This window comes from Hibiscus syriacus, unplaced genomic scaffold (assembly GCF_006381635.1).
Source record: "Hibiscus syriacus cultivar Baekdansim isolate YM2019G1 unplaced genomic scaffold, ASM638163v2 tig00111644_pilon, whole genome shotgun sequence".
Taxonomy (NCBI): Eukaryota; Viridiplantae; Streptophyta; class Magnoliopsida; order Malvales; family Malvaceae; genus Hibiscus; species Hibiscus syriacus.
This window is the reverse complement of record NW_024063144.1, coordinates 1,656,520-1,680,563: the sequence shown is the minus strand read 5'-3', so window position 1 is coordinate 1,680,563 and position 24,044 is coordinate 1,656,520. Positions and strand designations below refer to the sequence as shown.

The following is a 24,044-nucleotide window of genomic DNA, read 5'->3' as shown; positions in this document are numbered from 1 at the left end:
TGATGATTGTTTATGTTCCTTACATGCTAAATAAGTCTTAATCAAAAAATGGATACATTGGGGATACCTTAGAAGTGTTTTGGAAGTGTTTTCACAAAAGAAAATTGAGGTTTAGGGCCAAGGGTTTCGGTATTGTAAGGCGAGGGTATCAGTACTGTAAGAACAATATCGATATTATTCTTCATGGGAGGTTAAAAATTTAAATGAATGGGAGGGGGTATCGATGCTATTTGTGGAGTATCGATACTCAAGGGTGAGTATCGATACTCGGGGTTTTATTTTGGATTTTAGTGTGCAATTTTGGTATCGATACTCAAGGTGGTATTGATATCAAGGGGTAGTATCGATACCCCCAATAGAGGTATCGATACTAGGGTTTTTTTTAAACATCAATATAAAATTGGTATTGATACCGAATGGAGTATCGATATTGAGGAAGATGAGTATCGATACTCCCAGGCAGTATCGATACCCATGTTGAATTTTGGGTAGTTTTACTAGCAATTTGTGGAAGGTAGGTGAGGTTCCTAAAAGGGGTATAATTTTCTATAAGAATACAAGTGATAACCATAACTAAATGTGTGATAACATAAGATCATAATGAGGTAAGATTCTATAAGACTTATGTCTTTGTTTGATGCTCGAAAAATGATGAGAACACCCGAGTCACTTAATGATGTTAGTGTAATTTTATAAAGATTATCCCGATAAATTCAAATTAGTTGTTAGACTTTATAATGCTAGTTGGATGTCGTGTCGATGCTATGTGACCCGAACACGTCTTGAGTACTCTAGAGAGTATACTAGTCGGTTAAGTACCAACGTTCTATGACCTGGACTTAACCCAAATGTTAGGGAGACATTGATGTTATGGCCTAGGTATTCCTTAAATGTCATAGTAATTAAAGAGAGAGGTGAGTTATGTGAGGCTAAGTGACCCCAAACTACATCATGATACTTACTTATTTTGCTCTATTATTTACAAATGCTTATGAACATACTGTAGCATGTTTATATGTTGAATGTATGTAGTATAATAGGGTAAGTATCGACGCTTTATGACCTGGACTTAACCCAAAGTTTAGGGAGACATTGATGCTATGTGACCCAAATCTTCCTTAAATATAGTACTAAGTAAAGAGAAGTGTGAGTTTCGTGAGGCTAAGTGACCCCAAACTACATCATGATACTTACTTGTTTTGCTCTATTGTTTATAAATGTCATGATCGTAATGTAGCATGCTTATATGTTGAATGCATGTAGTATAGTAGGGTTATTTATATGGCATTGAGCTTGTAAGCTCAGCGTATGGAATATGTTACTCATTTATAAAATGTTTTTAAAAAAGTGGTTAACCACTTACGTGATTTCGTATGACATCATAATCCAATGGCTTTTGGGTCAAATCGGATTAGGGTGTTACATTTTTTAGGTTAAAAAGAATAGGTTCGGTATAGTTATTGGTATTAGTAATGGTAGTTCTTTCGTCATTGCTCGTGGAGTATGGTACAAGTGTAATTAGGGGGAATGCATGTCACGTTTTGTTTTTATATTAGTTTCTGAAACTTATTTTGATATTGTATATTATTGAATTTTGTTTTAACGTCTGAACGATTTTTTAAATTTATATATTGTAACACCCTAAACCCGATTGAACCTAAAGTGCCACATTAAGCTATAGAGCCTGAATTTCAAAATCTATTCATTTTCTTTTAAAACATACTAAATGGTATTATACAACATATAAGACAATTATTAAAATGTTTTACAAATCGGAGCTCCATGATACATAATTTAAAATCAAAATAATACATCGTGATGTTTTTAACTCAAGTATATAAGTAATGTTCTATGAATACGCATGCCCACTAAAGCTATAGTACAGTACTCTGAATCAAATGTTGGAAGTCCTGCTGCGATGGTGCCCTACAAATTGCTCTAGCTACTAACCTACCTACAAAAAACATCTGAAGGCTGAGGTTACAAAGCCCAGCAGTATAATCGCTAATCTATAGTAGCATTAAGAGTTTCATAAACATAAGCATGCTAATGATAAGCAGTAGGCACATGTATGATCTAAATCAAGTGCTACCTACTTAAGGCTTAGATGTCCTATGTCTGAAGTGAAGGTCTCATACTTCCCTAAATCCTCTTATAGGGGCCTCACCATGAGTGTACCTCTAAAGGGTCTCGCACCATAATGATTGTAACTACTATGCATTATCTAAATACGACATTGACTCTGATGTACATTATCTGAATACAATATTGTCTCTAATATGAAACAAAAAAACATAAACACATAACCTAAGGTAGGCATCATGGTGCAGGTGAGGGGCTACATCTCAAAGCTCGCGCACCCTTCTATTTTACCTATACTATGATACAACACACACAAAATGAGGTAGGCATCATGGTGCGGTTGAGGGGATACATCTCAAATCTCACACACCCCTTTAGCCTACCTACGGTACTATGCGACACATGAGATGAGGTAAGCATCATGGTGCTACTGAGGGGCTACATCTTGGAGCTCATGCATCCGTCTAGCCTACCTAAGATTCGTGTGTAAACTGGGGTGAGATTGAAACTACATCAGAAACGTACACCCCGCCAACTTACTCCGTCGAGTCTTGGGGCATCTACGCCTAGCTGGAAAAAGAAGTGGCATAGCACTGACTGGTATAGACCTGGACATACTGACAAACAAGACTATCGCCCTACTATTAAAGTAACTCAGGTGTCCTGGCTGTTTTCTTAGTGTCATACAAAGACTAGTTTTATGATACTTATTTCTTTAGTTATCTGAGTTATTCCCGTTCTCGTTTACTACTCTTATTTATTAGGCATGCTTTATTCTAGTTATCTGTGTGTAATGACATTTTAAACATTCTCTGCCTCTAGCGAAGTCTTTACACGTTCTCAAGTTTTTATGACAATTTTTGAGGTTGTTGTTCACTAATGGTACTATTTGTTAGCTCGGTACCTGACTCAGGTTCAACTCTGAGTAACGACACTCTGATCGATCATATTGAACTTCCTTTCAATAACCCTCGAGTTAAAAGGACAACTTACACCTCTTGGGTTCGCTTACATTCTCAAAGCCCATGCTCTCCGCTATTTCTAAATCTGACTCGCTCATTGTACCGTTGGTTGTTTTGAGTCATTTACATTTGCAAGTTGTTTTACTTCTTCCTAGATCCACAATAAAAAAGGGTACAACACCCTTACATCAAATGATATAAGAGCTTTGGTGGAAGAAGCAAAGTGCAACAACAACACATCAAAGAAAAGTACAAAAGAAAGTTGAAGTGCAAGTAAAGAAATTTCAAAAGTATAAACAAAAGGTGCAAGCATTCAATGAAGAAAATGAATCAAAAGAAAAGAAAAGAGATTGCAAAAAGAAGAAGTTTGAAAGCACAAACAATAATTTCAATCACCAAGCAAGTCAAGTAAGTAATTCTGAAAATTGATTGTGGTGATAAAAAGGTTGCAAAGTGACTTGTGTTGTAAGTAACCCTTTCTTCTTTTCTCTCTTATTTCAGATGTCGTAACAACTGTGATATAACAGTCGTTCATTCTCTATTGCGATATAACAATCGATATTTCGTTACCCGACCGCTATTTGAATCAATGATGATTACATCAATGGCTTAGAAAATTATTACAAGTGTATGTTTTTAGGCCATTTTTGAGAATTTGATAGGGACAAGAGTAGTAAAATCGACGCCAATGGAATGAGTGAGGCTCTGTTGAGTCAAGGAATTGCACTTCCTCCCACTGTCTTGGAGTTGCTTGTAACCAAGTTCGAATGGACCCTTGACTATGAAAACTTCATCCTGTAAAATTTTCGTCGTTGTTGTTTTGCCACTTCAACTTTACAAATTTAGTTAAATTAGTCATTAATTTTTTTGGATAAACTACACATTTAGTATGTAAACTATTACTTTTGTTTCATTTTAGTACTCAAATTTACTTTTTCTGAAAACTATATCTAACGTTTAGCTTAGGTTTCGTTTTTGGTACTCCATCGTTAAAAAATTAACTGAATTGTTGATGTTATATTTTTTTTAATTTTTTTCAGTAAGGATGTGGCTTTATCTTATGGTGACATGTCATCATCATCGTTAATTTTTTAACTGAGGGATACGTAAATGAAACCTAAACTATATATTAGGTATAATTTTAAGAAAAATTATGTTTGGGTACCAAAACGAAATAAAAGTAATAATTTAGATATTAAACATGTAATTTACCTTAACTTTTTAGGATCAAATTGATCATCTGCTTTTGTGAGTCAAATTCAATCAAATTTAATCAAGTTTATTGCATTTAGTAGAAGATGCAAGTGTATTTCAGAGGGATAAGTGTCCACCCTTAAATCTAAATTTCTAAGTATTCATTTTATTGATAGTACCAATCTAAAATTTTATTTGTGTTTACCTCATGCGAAAAATTGATATTGCAAATATATATATATATATATATATCCTTAAAAATATTTATGAATCTATCACTAATCACATTCAATAGTTATTTTATGTTTCAAGCCTTTGTTTTTTTTAACATGATGTTCCTTTGACTTATGTATATAATATCAACTAATCTTTGTCAAATTTTCTTCTTCTCAACACAGGTGCAGCCTTATAGTTAAAGTAAGCTTTCCTTATTCACTCTTTGATGAGACTTCGATTTTCATGCACTAAATCGTTTGTGGTTTGTAACGTAGGGCTTAACCGAGAAATTCAAGAAGCATGAGCGCAAGTACACCGGTACTGCAACGTTTACGTACGGAGAACTCATGCTCACCATTTTGCCCTTCTTAATTGCTTAGGGCTTTTTTCCTTTCCTTCTTAGATATGCAATAAAGAATGAACTTGTTTAGGTGTTCAGATCTTATCATCTTATTTAATAGAATTGTTTGTAGAGGAGGTCCTCAAACATTAACTCTAATTTTTAATTAATCCCTAAACTTAAAAATGTTCTATATAACTCCCTAAATTATAATCTCATTCCATATTGATACATTAACTTTAAAACATTATACATCACTCCTCAAAACTATCAATGTTCTGTAATTTTTATGTGCCTAAATATGGATCATTAATTAAATCAAGATTCGAATTCGTAGCGTTTTTATTACAAAGACAACTAATTAATTAACTAGGTACCCGTTTAGGGTGTTAATCTTTCCCCACATATAACCGACTATTGGCCCAACTTTTTGTATGCAAACCTAAATTGTTGTTTTAATAATATTAAAATTAAATTTTATTAAAATGTCAAAACCTTTTTGGACGTTCAATCATATCTTAATAAAAAATTAGTGGCAACTCCTAAAATTATATTTTTTTCAAAAGACAACCCTTTAAAATTTCTGATTTGTGGGAATGTTTCAATAACCTCTAACCTCGATTAGTGGCAAGCCACAACTTGGTTGGTGAAGGTGGGCATGTGCCCACCCTAAAATTTGAATTTATGACCGATACCTTGTTATAAGTATAGCTTATAATACGTAGCATTGACTCGGTGTCATTATAGTCAGTCAAGCCAAGCATCATGAATATCCAATAATTATCATCACATACCACATATACTCCCCAAAGTACCAAGCATTTACCGACTGATTATTATTTTTAAACAAAAAACCCCGATAGCCAACATCCATCACATACCGCAACACCACCGCCATCTGTATCAGTTTTACACCACCCAATGGACGGAGGTTGCCAAAAGGATGTCTGACGTTTAACTTTCCCACCATCATTAGCATTTATTAACGAAGACGATAATGCTCAAAGAGCTTCATCTTTCATTCTCCTTCCCTTATCCAACACAGACTCACCTTCAATATAACCCAGATTAAATGTGAGGTTATTCCGGCTTACTAAAGGATCGAGCCGAATAATATGTCCTCTTTAGCAAAATAATATGGGTGTTGATATAATGTTGCTGTCATCAAACTTGAATAATTCTTTCCCTTATAACGAGCCATGTGAAAAGAATATATTTTATATACTCTTTCCCTGCAAATCATTTAAATATGACGTTCATAGATACAATTGATGATTAAATTATTTGAAAATTTGCTTTAGCCCTAAACAAAATCCAATGTAATGTTGTTATTCTCACACACCGTAACAACCCTATTCTTCATGAGTTTCTTTTGTACCAAACGCAATAAAATTTACACTAATATCATCTGATAGAGACCATCTCCCTGTTATCGGGTTGAACACAAATCCGGCCATCTCTCTCACCTATACATACAACCATACACCATTCTTTAAAATCATAATGCAACGCAAGAGTTCGATTTCAGGTATCAAAGGGACTGATTGGTTATACTTACGTGGATCGAACAGTGCTTTAAAATCATGGTGAGTTCTTCAGGGGTAAGGAAACTTGACCATTGATGTGTGCCTTTAGGCAGCTGCACAAAATCAAGAGACATGTACAATGAACATATTCGTAAATGGCGGCCACAAATGAACAAAACAGATATATAATTACACATCGAAATTGAAAAATAAGTTATACTTAAAAAGATGGTGAAATCGTACCCAATGTAGCAGGTACTCTGCAGCAACGATGGCAGTTGCATATGATCTCATAGAGCGGTTAATTGTTGAAACCACGGTAGCTCCTTCATGAGCAGTTAAAGCCGAGAGAGATTTGCAGAATTCAGCAGGATCTGCTACGTGCTCAATCACCTTACGTAAAATTGACAAAAAGGGTGAAAATTAGACACAGATTCACAATATTGACAAACGGAGAGAGTGAGAGTGAGAGACGTAGTTGTTGTCCAGAGAGGGCATACCTCTAAAGCAATCACTGCATCGAACTGTCTTTGTTCGTCAACCAGCTTTTCTGTTCATGAAAACGTATCCGCATAAGTTACCACTAAACACAAACACCAAACAAAGAGGAACAGCTATGATATGTTTTACTAATTCAAATTCGCCCATATCACGAGTGTGTAAAATGTGACACAATTATCAAACTTCATCAAAGTCGATTATAAAGGCAAGCATTTAGAGCTACCAAAGTACGAAAAAAAAACACAAAAAAGCAATGCATGCTCATTTCAACTAATTACAGATCTAGATTAGCAGAGAGATTAACCTACAGAAGAAGAATTAAGCTTAGAATTTACCTGCTGTTGTGCAACAGTATTCGATATTTGAGGTTGTTGGGTCCAAATTCTGTAGAAGCAGGTACATCAAAAAATCCAAGTTCAGGCACTCAAAACCGTAAACTTTAAACATGTAAGTTGGTGCAATATTAATCATATACAAAAGATTCATGCTAATCAAATTCGAAGCAGGAACCAATTATCTATAATTAATAAATAAAAATATAAATAAAGGAATTCAAATTTGATAAACAATATGTAGTGACAACAGCCATTATAACCCAAAGGGACAATTAATGAACTATGAGAATCCAAGCCAAAATATTCAATCACCTACTAACTAGCTAGTTGAGGCAAAGTAAAACCAGGTAAGAGCATTCCATTTCAATAAGTTTTCATATGAAGTAGGCGATGCCTGATAAAATACCATAATCCTATTTGACCATATTCTTAAAGAAGCTACAGTTTCAAAGACAAAAAGTAAGTAAAAATCTTTGGGACGACATAGTATCTTCAAACCATAGGCGTAACATGGTGTTAGCACTAAATAACCAAATCTTCCTTTCTTTTAACCCCATGTGCAGTTATTACAAAAATATCCAAGATGTAGAAATGCTTAGGCTAACATGCTGCACAAGCTGGAAAATTTCTGGTAATAAGCAAATTACGAAAGTTTGCACTTGCATGTACAAAAAAGTAACACTATCTCCATACTATGAAATGGTTGAAAAGAAGAAAACAGCATACAGCATGAATACGGGCAATCTTGATGTTTTTCTCTATTGCATCAATTCCAGTGACAATTGCTCCCATTCGAGCCAATGGCTGAGAGGAAAAAGAATACAATAAGTACCAGAAAAATATCAAATCTAACTTGATCAGTTTGTATTAATATCTGCTAGGAGAGAAGGGGAAAATGAGCAGAAGTGGAATGTAGGCTTATTTTAATAAACAAACCCTTCTAATAGTTTTGATAAGTGAACTACACTCTGTCAGTTCTAAATTTAATGTGTATAATTACATTGAAATAAAACTTGCCTTAGTTCCACGTATAAGATCAAGGGTTTATTTGGGTATTAACCTTTTCTTTTCCCCCAACTAGTTAATATCCTGGTTGTTTACAAGAAAAACACTCCTAACCATAAATGTAAGAAAAAACCGAGTTTACGTAATGCAACTTGTTGCAAAAGATAAAGAAGAAGGTGAACTGGAGACAACAGTGGTAGTATTGGATGTGGAAACTGATTTGCAGTTCAAAACTATGAAAATAAGAGGGGAATGTCCATAAAGGAAGCTGCAAAATTTAATTGATACGAGCACTCAAATTTTTTGAAATCAAAAGTAGATTGTAAAGTGAATTCTGAGCTTATTCCAACAGCTATAGTTCCTGTAGTGGTCACCAATGATAAGAATTTACACTGAAAAAGCAAGTTTAGTGCTTTCCAGTGGAGTATGCATGGAAATGACTGTGGCAAAGGTTTATCTCACTGATCTCGATACCTCTAATCTAATACCAAGGTTCCAGTGGCTATACAAACCAGGGATTTAAATTGAGATTGCGGACATAGTGGGTGCTATTGCGGTCATTACGGGTATCGTGGTCGTGCAATAACGGTTTCGGATGGCACATTTACCGCTATATAACACCACTATTTAAATCCCTGATACAAACTTGGGGAGGTAACATAGGATTTCCAGACCCAAAAAAAAAGAGGAATTCCAGTGGAAAACATGCAGAAATACCTCTGAAAGAATACCACCACCGCAACCGACATCAATAATCCTTAATCCTTCAAAGGGCCTAGCAGAGAGAGGATCCTTTCTACAACAACAAACAGCATAAACAAACGCAACTAGGGATCAAATTGAAATTCCCCAAAACATAATAAAAATACGATATCAGTATTCCAAACATGGTTAACAAAACAAGTTCAGCAAGTAAAAGATTCAGTCTTTTCGAGGCATACCGGAAATGCCGACAAAGGGTAGAGCGGATGAAAGCTAGCCTGGTAGGGTTCATTTTATGCAATGGTTTAAATGGTCCTTCAGAATCCCACCTGCAAGCAATAGAAGAAAACGTTGTTGTAGATCATTTCAAAATCTTTGTTTAATCGACCTAAAATAATCCCAGTTTTTATACTGACCAAGTATCGGCAATGGCAGCGAACTTGGCGAGCTCAGCTTCCTTCAATGAAGAGGGAGTTGAAGAAGTATTTTTGAACTTGTTATTAGATTTGGGTTCAGGATCAGAAACAGGGTGCTGAGAAGCCAAATCAGAAAAGAGCCTGACATTGAAAAGGTTTGTTCCAAGGAGACGGTGCCACCGAGGTTGGCTTAGGAGCTTCGAAGAAGCCATTAGAAAATGGGTATTTGCAGGAAGAGAAGATCAGAAGCAATACTAGACCTATGTGTGTATAAATAAAAGGGTAAACTACTCGTATGACCAATACTCTATTGTTATTTTTAACTTTGACCATTAATGTTTGAATTTTATCAATCAAACCACTTAATTATTTAAATGTTTTAATCACGCCACTTATTGTTACCCTTTAACGAAGAAGATGACGTGAATGTTAAAAATATTACTATAATCATACATTTAGTATTTAATATTTTTATTTTTATTAATTTGGTCCTAATTTTAATTAAATTAAATTAAATTGGTCCCAATTTTGTCACCACATGATTGGAGTATTAATTTTTTAATTAAATTAAAAATAGGAGAAAATTAATAGAATGTATAAATATTACAGATTAAATATATAATTAATATTTTTAACAACCATCTCAGTTAAATGTTAATGATAATGACCCGATTGAAGCATTTAAATAATTATATGATCTGATTGAAATATCTATAGTAAAAGTGAAAAGCAACAATCATTTAATGGTCATACAAGTAATTTACGCTTAAAAATTTGATTTGATTGATCCTATTTTGATCTATTCATTCAATTCCACCGATTTGCTTTTTAGTTTTTGAATAATTTAGATTGAATATTTGATTAAAAAAATGGATAATTGAATTAGATTCGGACCGTCTGAATTTTAGTTTAGAATATCCAAAAATTCAACAAAAATTAAATTTTTGGATTTTAGAAAAATTTTAATTTAATAAATAATTAACTCACTAGCCCATTAAGATAGTAGACTAATAAAAATTAAGATTTTTAATTATTTATTATGTGTGAATAATTAAATATAGAGTAAACTATCAAAATGGTCTCTTACCTTTTATCTTTGTACATTTTTGCTCATCAAATTTAAAAAGATTAAATTTTGATCACTTGCATTACCGTTTTATTAAATTTTAATTACTAAAACATTGAATGTCGTTAGTTTAATGATTGACATATTAGTAAAAAAATTAATTTTTATTTTAACCCTTAAACTTTAGGTAAAATATTAATTATAGACTTTTTACAAACTCAACATAATTTAAGAACAAATTTCATTTTTTCTTTTTTTAGTATATTTTTCTTCAACAAACACCTTCACCAAAACCATGCTTTTTCACCGCTAATATTTAAAAAAGGCTTCAATAAAAAATAACTATCCAAATTATATTGTTTTTCATAAATAATTGTCTAAAGTAATTTTTGACTTTTTCGGTATCTAAAGTTACAAACATTTTAGGTGTACAAGCCATCAACAGTGTTAATTTCCCTGTTAAGTGACACGTGTCACAATCGGTGATTTTTAAAAAAATCTTTAAATTAAAAATTAAAATTTTATAATTTTAAAAAATATATAAAAGTTTTGAAATAATCCCAAATTTTTTGAAAATCTTCATTTCAACTCATAAACTCACGTCGACTATTTATAGCAAAAGGCGAAGGTGGTTGTGGGTGGAAAGGGCCGCGATTGTGGGTTAAGGTTAGGATTTGGAGATTTTAGGGATTTTGAGACTTTTTTTATAATTTAAGAGAATTCTTTTTTATAAATATAATAATATTTAAAAAAAATCAAAATCACCATATTGTGACACGTGTCACTTAACGGAAGAAATTAACACCATTGACGGTCCGAGCACCTAAAATAGTAACTTTATAACGTTAGGTATAAAGATGAGTTAAAAAATAATTAAGATATCTATTCGTGAAAAGTATTATATTTTGGACACTTATTTTATATTTAACCCAAAGAAAACCCTTTGATTTCATGTTCTCCTTTTCAAAGCAAAAAAGAAAGGGTAAAATATATTATTTCTCACTAAACTTTACTTCCTCTCCTATTTCGTTCATTGTATTTATAATTTTTTCAATTTACTTACTAAACATTTAAATTGTTCATGCTTTAGTCACTCTAAATTATTTTATTATTATTTTAGTATAATATGACATTTTATTATTATTTAATATATAAATAATATAAAATATCAAATTAAAATAGATGGTGGTCGTCCACTATTTGTCATCATTGGACGTCATCGTGGATAGCAGTAGATGGTGGCCTTTCAGTCCCATATTTCATTGATCGCTTCGTCTCAACCCCTAAGTTCAAATCCGACATTCATTTTGTTGGAACATGCTTTGAATCCAATCAAAAGTGAAAAAATCAAAGCGTTGACAGTCGTATATAGTGGTCGTTCATGGGTCGCTTCGTATCGACCCCTGAGTCCGAATCCGACCTTCATTTTGTCAGAATATACTTCGGATTCCATGAATAAGATATTAAAAGTGAGGAAATCAAAATGTTTTTTGTCTAGAATCATAGGTTTTGGTATATTTTTTGTGAAACAACCACTAGATTCGAACTCAACGTATAAAAACAAATTTCTCAATACTATTTGGGATCAAACGACTGCAAATTTCGAAGGTCGACGATGACGAGAAAAGGCGATGGACGTTAGTGGGGTTTGGGATGAAAAAGATAAAGGGGTTAAAGTTAGAGATATTATTTTATTATTTATTTTAAATTAAATTTATATTAAATTAAAAAAATCATGTCATAGAATAATAATAATAATAATAATACAATTCAGAGAGACAAAAACAAAAATAATTTGAAAGTTCAGCGAATAAATTAAAAAAATAAAAGTACAATGAGTAAATAGGAGAGAAAATAAAGTTTAACATGAAATTAACAAAAGATGCAATATTAACAATCTCTTTGAGAAGATTTAAGAAACGATAACCTAATTTAAAGCTAAAAAACGATAGAAATAGACTAAACCAAAAGTGTGATAAAAAAACACAATATTTTAGATTGAGTGCAACCTAAAATTTTATATTCTTTTTAACATTTTCGATTGAATATAAACCAAGTTACCATTATTCACATATTCATATACCAACATCCTATGCAATCAATCAGAAATAACAGTTATAGCTAAAAGTGAACGAACCTTCAATGAAATCAACAAATAAACCAATCAAACAAATTTGAACTTCACCTGTGAACTCCTTCTATGCAATATCCAAAAGCCGCACAAGAATTTTATGTCGAACATGACCAGTAGCCTCCACTTCAACCCTAAATTCTTTCTCTGCCTGCCCCCTAGACATCCAATTCAGCAATATTATTACAAAATAATTTTTTCGAGAAAAAATAAATCCAAAAGCATCGAAATAAACAAGATGGTGTCCGGAAAGATATCCTTACAGATTATTAAGAAGCTTCTTAACTTCTACTTTGGTTCCATTGATCAGTATACCCTAGTAAACCATCCCATATCCGCCCTCCCCAATAACATTCTCCCGAGAAATGATTTGAGGCACGATCAAGATCCCTAAGAGTAAACCAGTGACCCCACCTGAGATGTCAAATCTCTGGCAAGGCAACTAAGGGGGAGGCAGTCACTAGTCCTCCATACAACAATGCAGATTGATCTCGGACTGTTCCAGACCTGCCTTCTTCTCCTGAATGCAAACTAAAACCTCTTTCAAGATGATAAACTGAGCTGCATTGACTGACATTATCAGGATCACTCGATTTGCTCATCCCCAAAAGAGCTAACATTTTCTCCGAATTCTTATCACTGGTTTTATCATGAACAGAAATGACTTGATTCTCCGGATGATCATTGCAGCCCTCAACTCCAACCTTGTCAACGTTGATGTCCTTTGACACATCCGGTATTTGAGAGAGCAAGAACTTGTCGTCTACTCCTCCGAAATGTAACCATACAGATAAGATGCCAAGAACCAGCAAGATAAATGCACCAACAGATAAACCAATCAATACCACAGTTTTAGACCAAAAAATGGTGTCTTCTCTGATAACTCGGCATTTAAGGCATCCCGAGACGACATCGTTGACCTTCCCGGACTTTTAACACAAAATTATATTCAATCTCTTGTATGCATGATAAAAAATTTAACACATTCCTACCTGCGTACCAGAAACATGTCATCTAACACCAAAAATGTCGAAACTATTAATAAATTTTCAAAGTCCATAAATGAGCTTTAAGTTAAATGAATAAGTGATTGTCATCAAAATCATCCTCACACTCAAATAAGAAAACCCAAAAATGATAATAAATCCATAAGATTCTTGCTTAATCTACACCCATTAAAAAAGATTGGGGGGGGGGGGGAGGAGAATATGATACCACATTTAATGAAGTTCATATACATTCAATGAATCAAGAAGAACCATTCTATAAAACAAAGCAGACCACTAAAAATTCAACAACAAACTTCGTATTTCATAGTTTTAAATAAATAAAAACATCACTTATAGTCCAATAAAGATACAGCAAAACTAATTCAAAAAACAGGAAAGCATTTACCTTGTTCTTTTTTCTTAAACGTTCAAATAAACAAAGGGAAAAGAAAAACAAAAACCTTACATTTTAGCATCCAACAAGGAATCTTTCAATGAACAAAAGGATAATGTCACGCCCTCAGAACCTTCAAGCTCAAACCGTCGGAATATCAGAGTTAAGGTCTGACGGGTCGTGCGGCTTTAGACGCTTCTTGGTCTTATCTTGGGAGAGAGTAATAAAGCTCTGAGACATTTACTCAATACTTTCAATGTTCTTTGTTCATTATTCTCTTAGTATTGTTATCTATCTTGGTGGCGAGGAGTAGTCGCACTTGTGTTTGCATTTGCACACAATAATCCAACGTTGGTGGCTTGGAGTAGCCACGTTGGTGTTGAAGCTTCCACAATCCTAGAAGCCTTGAGGGCTTGGCAGGATTTCAAATAGCAGCCGAATAGCGGTATCGCGGCCGGTATATCGCGATCGCGGCGGTGTCCGAAATCGCTATTGCGAAAATAACGGTGTGAAGCGGGATCACACCAATAGCGGCAGATCGCGACCGCTATTTAACGGATCACCAATCGCGATAATAACAGACTGTTATTCCACTATTATTCCGTTATTTTAAATTTTTTTATAAAAAATGTTTTTTATTAAAAAAATCAGTTCATTCGAAAAAAAATTCACAATCGCGATATCCACAATGACTGCAATAACATCTGTTATATCCACAACCTTGATAAACGCAACGCTACAAAAAACGTGACCGCGAACGATATTTAAAACCCTGAGTCTTGGTTCCAACCTTGACGAGTTTGCATGCTCATTAGGCTTGAGTAAGATTTACTCAGTCGCAGAGAAGAACAAGAAGCGTCGAGAAGCGCCTAAGGCCGCACGACTCATCAGACCTTAACTTGATATTTCAACGGTTTGGACTTAAAGTTAGAGCTGTAAAAAGCTAACTCGACATGCAAAACTGACTGAAACTGACTTGAGTCAAAACTGTTTTTGACTTGCGCTGCGGCGATCCGAAACCGACTCGAGTCGGAACTGGTGTTGACCTGAACCCGAGTTGGACCTGGAAATTGTGGATCTGAACCCGACCTGCATCCGACCTGAGAACGACCTGAACCCGATTTGAACTGAAAATATGATACCCGAACCCGAACTGCATCCGATCGATATGAACCCGAATCCGAGATTGACCTGATAAATAATTGGCATTACCCGACCTGTTTCCAACCTAACATGTTATGAACCTGACCTATTTTTAACCTGACATGTTTTTAACATGACCTGTAAATGATCGACTTGTTAATGACCTGATCTGATATTTACCTGACTTATATATTACCATGGACAAAATTATAAGATTCTAATAAAATTATGAGTTTTTTAGCTTAGGATGTAATTAAAAAATTAATATGATTATTTTTAAATGTTATAATAAATATTTACTATGATAATTAAATTAATAAATAGACCTATTATATAAAATTATTTGATAAAATTAATAAAATTATTTAAATGTAAATTAGATAAAACATGATTAATAATGCAAAGGAAAATTAATATAGTTTAATTTATATAAATTATATAGTTTAATTTATATAAAGAAAAATAATATTAATAATGAAAGTATTTATTATGTAATATATATTAATGTTTTACATTATCAATATAAATAATTTTGGCAATAAAATGATAATTAATTTGATAATAAATGAATATTAATATTGAACGTGATTAATTCTCTAAAAATATAAATATAATCTATACCGTTTAATTTTTGTACAAAAAATTATCTAACAATTATAACATAAATAAAAAATAATATAAAATATAAATTTAATTGATAATCATAATTTAAATAATATTTAATATAAAATTTGAATAACATTTGAGTCAATTCAAGTTGAATAATAACATGAAGAAAAAAAATTTAAGCTCTCAGATCTTATAACAAAAATGTTATAAGGCTAGAAGCCTAACTTTGCTACCAGAAACTTCTTCATCGAACTTTTATATCGAAATAACTGCCAACATTGTTAAATTATGGGCAACTTTTAAAGCTACCAACATAATTTAACATGAGTAGCTATTTCGAAAAAAATAACAGTTTCAACAATCTATTTAAGTCAGACCAACAAAATAAAATCCAAGGCAATAACAGGCAGCAGCAGGCAGCAACAATGCATAATTTGTGCATTAAACAAACATTTAATTAGCGGTAAAGCCAAAGGGAATATGATGGCTAACAGTGCCAAACATTTCTGACTTTACCAAACCCTTACATGATCAAACATTCAACATTGTTTATGAAAATAAAATTAATATCAAGTAAAATCAGAATGTGTTACTTTGGACAGAAGCATCCTACAAAAAAACAAAAGCATCAATGAAAATTTGTTTCAGTTACTGTTAAACATAATAAATACAATAAGTAATTAATAAGTAAAAGTTACTTGTAAACGGAAAAAACAAGACTAAATCGTAAATTCCAATGGTTTCACTTAACGTTAACACCCTAAAAAATTAAAATTAAAATAATTAAAAAAACAGTTTGAAATATTTAGATTAAAATAAAAAATAAAACAATTATATCATACCTTTACATAGCATAGTCATTAACCACAATAAAGTAGTCTTCATCCTTATCATCCGGCTCAAAACCATACAATTGAACCTCATCCTCAACATAAAGAACATCGTACAACTCCAAAAGAAGTTGTAATTTATATCGAGGATCAAGTAAAACAACAAAAGACAGAATCATAGAGTGATCATACCAATATTTCTCATAGAGTTCAAGCATGGGTCCTGCCATTGCAGAAATACCTTCACAAGGATCATTATGAGCATCTCACAACAATTTCTCAATTGCAACAACGTTAGCCAAATACAAGTTAGAAGTGGGATACTTAGAACCAGAGAAAAGAGTAGTAATTTCATAAAAGGCTCAAGAAAAACACAGATTTTTGAATTGTTTCCCATTCATAATCAGTAATGATATCCAACTCATTTTCCCTATTAACAAACAAGTTAATTCTTAATCTAGCCTCAAGTTCCCTGTGAATCATCAAGTAAGTCGAATTCCAATGAGTGGGAACATCCAATACTAACTTATCAGAGAAAGAAGAATCACAGTCTTTAACAGCTAATTCAAAGGCACAAAGTCGAGAGTTAGAAGAATCAATAAACTTAACAATATGACATAATTTATTAACAGAAGAATCAATTACCTTTAAAACTTTTTGAACTATCAAGTTCAAAATGTGGGCAGGACATCTTATATGGAAGTTCTTACCATTACAGGGAAGAGGAGAAATGACATTCAAATCATCTTTCAGTCTCTTAACCATTCTATCATTTGCAGAAGCATTATCTAGTGTAATGGTAAATGTTTTTTTTTCAAGCCTCATTCACATATCATCTTTTTCACAAACTTAAATATAGACTCAGCATCATGAGGAGAAGGAAAATGACTAAAATTAAGTATTTTAGACTAAAGTTTCCAGTTATTATCAACATAATGAGCAGTAAGGGCAAAATAAGAACGTGAAGTACAGACAGACCAAGCATCACATGTAAAACAAACACGACTTGAGACAATGCAATGAATCAAGTAGTAATTTTTTACGGTTTTCATGCTCCAACATGCAATACTTAGTAACAGTATACCTAGATATATCCTTAACAGAAGAATTAAGGATGTAAATCCCTAAGTTTTTCATTCTCAACTATACTATATGCATAACCATGATACAAAATAACCTTAACAAACAATTCACAGTATTTGTTTTGATTAAAAGAAGCTACACTATCTGGATTTTGAGCAAGAAAAACCTTATATGCTTGGCATTTCTCAGTATGCCTTCAAGGGTTAGATGTACCAATATAATAATAGCTTTATACCTTTTCAATTTACAGTACTTACACTCGACATAAACAAAACCATCATCAGATTTGGTGAATGTGTAGTGGTCCCAAACAGCAGAGGTTCTTCTTCCAAATTCGAATGAACTAGTGGACTTCCTCTTAGAGGATTTATTTAAATCAACTGCTTCGAACAGTACATCATTGACATCCCCTTGTAAAAAACTAGGGTTAGTATGGTAAAATTAAACAGTAGCTACAAATTAAACATTTTATTCAAATCCTAAATAAAGGTAGCTAACAATCTCATACAAGCAATCCGAATGAACAACCAACAACACAAACAAGGACTACAGAGGAAACAAATTAAACAGTTTATTTAAATCCTAAATAAAGGCAGCTAACAACCTTATACAAGCAATCTGAATGAACAACCAACAACACAAACAAGGACTATAGAGGAAACAAATCAACAGTAGCTACAAATTAAACAGTTTATTTAAACCTTAATAAAGGCAACTAACAACCTTATACAAGCAATCCGAATGAACAACCAACAACACAAACAATGACTGCAGAGGAAACAAATCAACAGTAGCAATAAATTAAACAGTTTATTTAAACCTAAATAAAGCTAGCTAACAACCTTATACAAGTAATCCGAATGAACAACCAACAACAAAAACAAGGACTACAGATGAAACAAATCAACAGTAGCTACAAATTAAACAATTTATTTACCTCTTTCAGAATGACCTTAATTCTGATTTGTTGGGTTTTCTCCTACAAAAAAATGAATAATATATTAATAAACAATATTAAAATAAAATAATAATAAAATACAAAACATACCTGGATAATTCAACTCGTAAGAAAGGTTGTCCATGAAACCCTTGAAAAAAAAGGATTCAAATATCAACTAAGATAGCAAGTGAAGATGCTCGGTTAGGGTTTTTAGGTTTGGGTTTAAATTCAAGTTAGGGTTTGGGTTCGAGTTTTGGGTTCTGGTTTGAGTTTGGGTTTTGGATTTGGGTTCGGGTTTAGATTTGGGTTCGGGTTTTGGTTCGGTTTGGGTTTAAGCTTAGGTTTGGGCTTAGGTTTGGGGTTGGGTTCTAGTTTAGGGTTTGGGTTCAAGTTAGAGTTGGGTTACAAAAGATGAACATGTTTGGGTTTGATCGAAGAAAACAAAATAATTTAAGGGTTTATGTATTTATAAGGATCAACGAAAGGTTTGGGGAAGAACAAGATGAACTGATGTTTGGGTTTGAGGTTTGATCTAAAAAACATGAAATAGTATGTGTTTTGGTGTTTGTGAAGACCAACAGACGATTTTTATGAAAAACATATATGAACTGGGATGTATACGGATGAACAAGGGAGAAATGTTTGGGTGTTTGATCAAAAAAAAAGAAAATGTATGGGTTTTGGTATTTATGAAGATCAAATGAGGGTTTTGGTATGAACAATGATGAAATTTCGAGTGTTTTATAAAAAAACATAATTGTTTTTTTGGATTTGATGTTTTTGAAGATCAAAACAAGGTTTTTTCAAAGAAAAATGAAGAACACAGATGAACTTCTAGAGAGAAGACAGAGAATTTGAGAGAAATGAAGAGTTAGAGAGAGAGAGAGAAAATGAGAGAATGAATAGAAAATTGAAAATGAGAAAAAACATAATTTTGACCTTATATAGCGATATGTTCGAGTCGGGTTAAAGATTAATTTTCTTTCGTATTATACCGTTGTCCCCTCTTTTTGATTTTATTCAATTTAGTCCAACTTTAATGATTCAATTTAATCGTTATATTTTAAATTATTTCAATTTCATCCCTATATAATTTTTATTAATGAACTATTTATAATTAATATTAATATAATTAATAGTAATAGTAATATTAACTTATATTAATATAATATAGTTTATAATTTGTAATTAATATTATATAAAATATAGTCTATAACATTAATATTAATATAAACTATAAGTTATAAATTATATAGTATAGTTTATAAACTATAGTTAATATAAATTATAGTTAAGATAATTAACATTAATATAAACTATATAGTACATTAATATAAACTATATTTTATAAATTATATACTATATGTTATAAAGTATAAACTATATAATACACTAATATAAACTATTGATTATAAACTATAGGATACATATATAATTTATATAACATATAAATAGATTGTATATATATATACTATAGGTTATATATATAGTTTATATATATTATACATAATTTATACATACATGTACTATAAGTTACATATATAGTTTACATGTATACATATACTATAGGTTACATATATTAACTATTGTTTATGTATAGTGTTTAGGGTTTTTATAAACTATATATTTTATTAATTTATATAGTTTATGAATATTGTTTCTATAAACTATATAAATAATTTACTTTATATGGTTTATATATATACTATACATAGTTTATACATACATGTACTATAAGTTACATATATAGTTTACATGTATACATATTGTTGAGTTAATCTATCGACGAAATAGCTAAGAAGGAGGTGAATTGGCAATAAAAATTTTGGTGGAAGCTTTTGCAGAAAATTGAAAATATTTACACAGCGATTTAGAGTGGTTCAACTTTCTCAACCAAAGTCTACGTCCACTACCTTAGCTATCCACACTAAGGATTTTCCAACAAATTCACTAATTTGTTCTTTCTTTTGAGGACAAAGAGTAACCTAACAACTCCCTCAAGAATTATACCCTAAATTCTTGAGAGCACTCTCTCCCAAAGAGAAATACACAAATTTGCAAACTTACAGAAAAACCTCACAAGGGAATATGTTTGCACAATTCTAGAACAAAGAAATAACACTTAAGAATGAATGCAATTGAGTACAAGTAGTGTTCTTGAAAGCAAAATGAATATTGAATGAAAAATAGGCTTGAAATGCTCAAACAACAAGTTTAAGCTTTTCTTTGATTCTCTCTATTTCCTTTTTGATTATTGTTGATCAATGGCTCCTAAGCTTGTTTAAATACTCCTTGGATCACTTTTAAACGTTGGGGGATCATTAGTGGAGTCAATAGAGCTGTTATTGTGTGAAAACAATTAAATAAAAAAGTTAGGAGTGTGTATGCATCGATGCATGGCCAAGGAGCATCGGTACACTATGTGTAAAATTCAAATATTTCGACCGTTATAAGACTTAGTGCATCGATACACTAGGGGTGGATCGGTACACTAATTACATTCGATGTTTCAAACAAGCCAGGAGTGCATCGATGCATGGTCTGTGCATCAGTACACAAAATGCATTCAATGTTTCAAAATATTCAAGAGTGCATCAATGCATGGCTTGTGCATCGGTACACTAAATGCATTCCAAGTTTCAATTAATTCAAGGGTGCATCGATGCATTGAATGGTGCATCGGTACACTACTTTGAAAAATTGATTTTTGGCTCGATTTTGGTTCGAAATACTTTGTAAAAATTATTTCAAAAATATTTAAGTTTAAAACACAATTTTACACTTTAGTTAGGATTGAAATTGATCTTTGAAAAACTTGGAGTAATATTTTGATAATCAAATGATTGAATCGAATATACTTTCAAAATGATTTGTAAAATCTTAAAATTCATTCATGCTTAATTTGTTATATCGAAACATCAAAATGTTTTCAACATCCTCCCCCTTTTTATATAACAAAACATTTGAGTAATTTTAAGATTTTCTTTGAAGAAAATATTTTTGAATCAATTTTGAAAATTACTCCCCCTTACTATATTCTCCCCCTTTTGTTAAATAAAAAGTCTATAAAACGTTTTTAAACAAGACTTTGAAAATTTTAGCCAATTGATTTTAAATTTAAAGCATAAGCTGTTAAGATCACAATAAAGAGAAATGTTAGACATTAGTTTCATAAATCAATATTCATAAACAATGTGAAATGATAAATTGGTCATATTGCAACTAATATGTAAATGATGCAAAAACATAATAAACATTAAGCTCAAAATAAAAATTCAAACAAACCTAATATATATGTATTAAGTTCAATCATCCAAAGCATTCAAGTTTAAACATTCAACATCCCTAGAAAATTCAGACATTCAAACATCAAAACATATCAATCCATAATCATCCAAAATGTTTAAAACAATGAGTCCTAAGTTCGATCCAAGAAAACTAAGCAAGGTAGGTCTAGTCATCCAAAGGAGGATCGGGAGAAGAAGATAATGTGCTCGTATCTTGAGTGTGTGCGTATCTAAATGTTTCATCTCCCATTATTGAGCCCCCATAGCAGTTAATAGGACTTTATGGATGCAAACCTTAGATCAAATGTCTTCAAAAATGATCAAAAGTATAGAGGCATTTGATCTTCTTTCTGCGCCGGCGCGTCATCGGGAACTTTGTCATCAATATCTTGCATAAGTTGTTGAAGTTCTGGATCATCGTCTGTTGCTGGAGCTGGTGGCGGTCGTGAAGAGCTAGGTGCCGAAGGAGGTGGAGCTCGTGAAGAACTAGCTCCCGATGTTTGTTCAGTGGGTCGATACACCCATTGGTCACCTTATTTTTTCCATCCCGATTTCTTTAAGGAAGTGAGATTGAGTTGGTACTAAATAGGGATGGGAATATCAATATTGACCCTAAGACCGAGTTTGATAAATAAATTACTGAGAAGACAGCCGTAAACTAAAGTTTTTGTATTCTTAGATGGGACAATGTTTATTGTATCTACCAACTCACTAAAAATGATCTGTGATAGATTTATTTTCTTGTTATCTTGGATACAACGTATCACCATAAATCTATGACCCTAAGAGATGAGTACCTACCTGTAACCCTCCAGACCTAGTCTATAAGTTAGACCCAAATCTAAGTGGTCACATATCCCATTCAGAGTTTTTTTTAAAACAACTTTTAATACATTATATATAATACATAACAAAATATAAATAATACAAATATATTCAAAACGATAGCAAATACATGTCACCAAACATAAACTGAAAACATATAGAGATATGCGTTCGTACAAAATAAGTAGTTGATCTCCCCTGATGCCAAATCTGCTAGCTTACGGCCTGCTATTATCTGAAAAATTTAAAAACTATAGAATGAGCTAAAAAGCCTAGTGTACTCCAAACAGTGTATAAAAACATACGAATAAAATATTACAATAAAATCGGTTATCAAACATATTTTAAAATATGAACATTATTTTCATTCAATCACTCTGGTTTCTATCTTTTATATATTTTCCCGAAACATACACCCACATGCACACCAGTAAGGACTTACCCTATGCACGAAACCGAGGAGCCTGCAGTAATAACGTCTCCATCCAGTCACTTCCATCACTATAATGTGTAGGTTCCCCAGAACCATACACCCACCTGCACACCAGTAAGGACTTACCCTGAAACACATCAAAGGAGCCTGCAGTAATAACTTCTCCATCCAGTCACTTCCATCACTATAATGTGTAGGTTCCCCAGAACCATACACCCACCTGCACACCAGTAAGGACTTACCCTGAGCACACAGCAAAGGAGCCTGAAATACTTACCTCAATAATATCCCAGTGACAGAAATAAACATGTATGTATTTAGGTGAAACAAATATTAATCTACTAAAACATGAAAATGGTTCATGCTTAAAAAGCATATGCAGAAATTACAGAAACCATACATCAGATCAGTAATATCCGGTAAATCAGGTGTCGGTAACCAGTATTCATAAAACAAGTATCATGTTGTAATAATATTCAACATCATTATAAATTTGAAACCATTCATATGATAGTTTAAAACAGTAAGATAACACCGTCAGTAAACACACCTGTAACAGTCTGAGAAATCAGATAGGGAAGCCTATTACTGGGTTTGTCGATCACGCTTTGTTGATGCGCTAGATCCTACGAATCGAAAAATCCATATTGGAATCCTAATATAAATAATCTTAATCTTTATTTAAATCATTTACAGAAACCTACGAGTAATTCTTGTATTACGCGGTTCGGACTGATCCGATGAACGGACAACACCGGACCTGACTGATCCTCGCTCAGGTGAAACACGAGTACCTTCATAAAATATATCACTTAATCAATTCCTTAACCATATCTCAAATAAATAATCAAAATACTAAAATACTAAGCCTATTTGGGTTCACATGCTCAATTCGGAGATTTCGGGTCAAAATTTGGCAAAACGACTTCGGAATCAAATTCAGACGTCGAAAAACATAAAGTATGACCTTCCGAAATTTTGAATTCTTGGTCAAAATCAAAGTCAATGGGTTTGACTGATAATTTGGAGATTTGC

General features: G+C 32.4%; 1 protein-coding gene and 1 pseudogene across 1 annotated transcript; both read right to left on the bottom strand.

Moving 5' to 3' along the window:
* Positions 1 to 6,083: 6,083 nt before the first annotated feature.
* On the bottom strand, positions 6,084 to 9,529 carry LOC120166762 (ubiquinone biosynthesis O-methyltransferase, mitochondrial). Its single transcript, XM_039175971.1, has 9 exons — positions 9,280 to 9,529; positions 9,103 to 9,192; positions 8,879 to 8,957; positions 7,883 to 7,960; positions 7,157 to 7,205; positions 6,821 to 6,870; positions 6,564 to 6,713; positions 6,353 to 6,433; positions 6,084 to 6,260 (listed from the first exon to the last, which is right to left on the bottom strand). Exons 1-9 carry the CDS (start codon positions 9,489 to 9,491, stop codon positions 6,147 to 6,149), a joined length of 903 nt encoding a protein of 300 aa, XP_039031902.1. The 5' UTR covers positions 9,492 to 9,529; the 3' UTR covers positions 6,084 to 6,146.
* Positions 9,530 to 12,277: 2,748 nt separating this feature from the next.
* Positions 12,278 to 13,389, bottom strand: LOC120166717 (annotated as a pseudogene).
* Positions 13,390 to 24,044: the final 10,655 nt, after the last annotated feature.

What these genes read in the sequence shown, in the direction of transcription:
- LOC120166762 (XM_039175971.1), bottom strand. Translation starts at nt 9,491, where the DNA reads ATGGCTTCTTCGAAGCTCCTAAGCCAACCTCGGTGGCACCGTCTCCTT. An exon ending in AGATTGCCCGTATTCATGCT is followed by an intron (nt 7,206 to 7,882) that starts GTATGCTGTTTT and finishes CTGCTTCTACAG; the next exon opens with AATTTGGACCCAACAACCTC. An exon ending in CAGAGTACCTGCTACATTGG is followed by an intron (nt 6,434 to 6,563) that starts GTACGATTTCAC and finishes GATTTTGTGCAG; the next exon opens with CTGCCTAAAGGCACACATCA.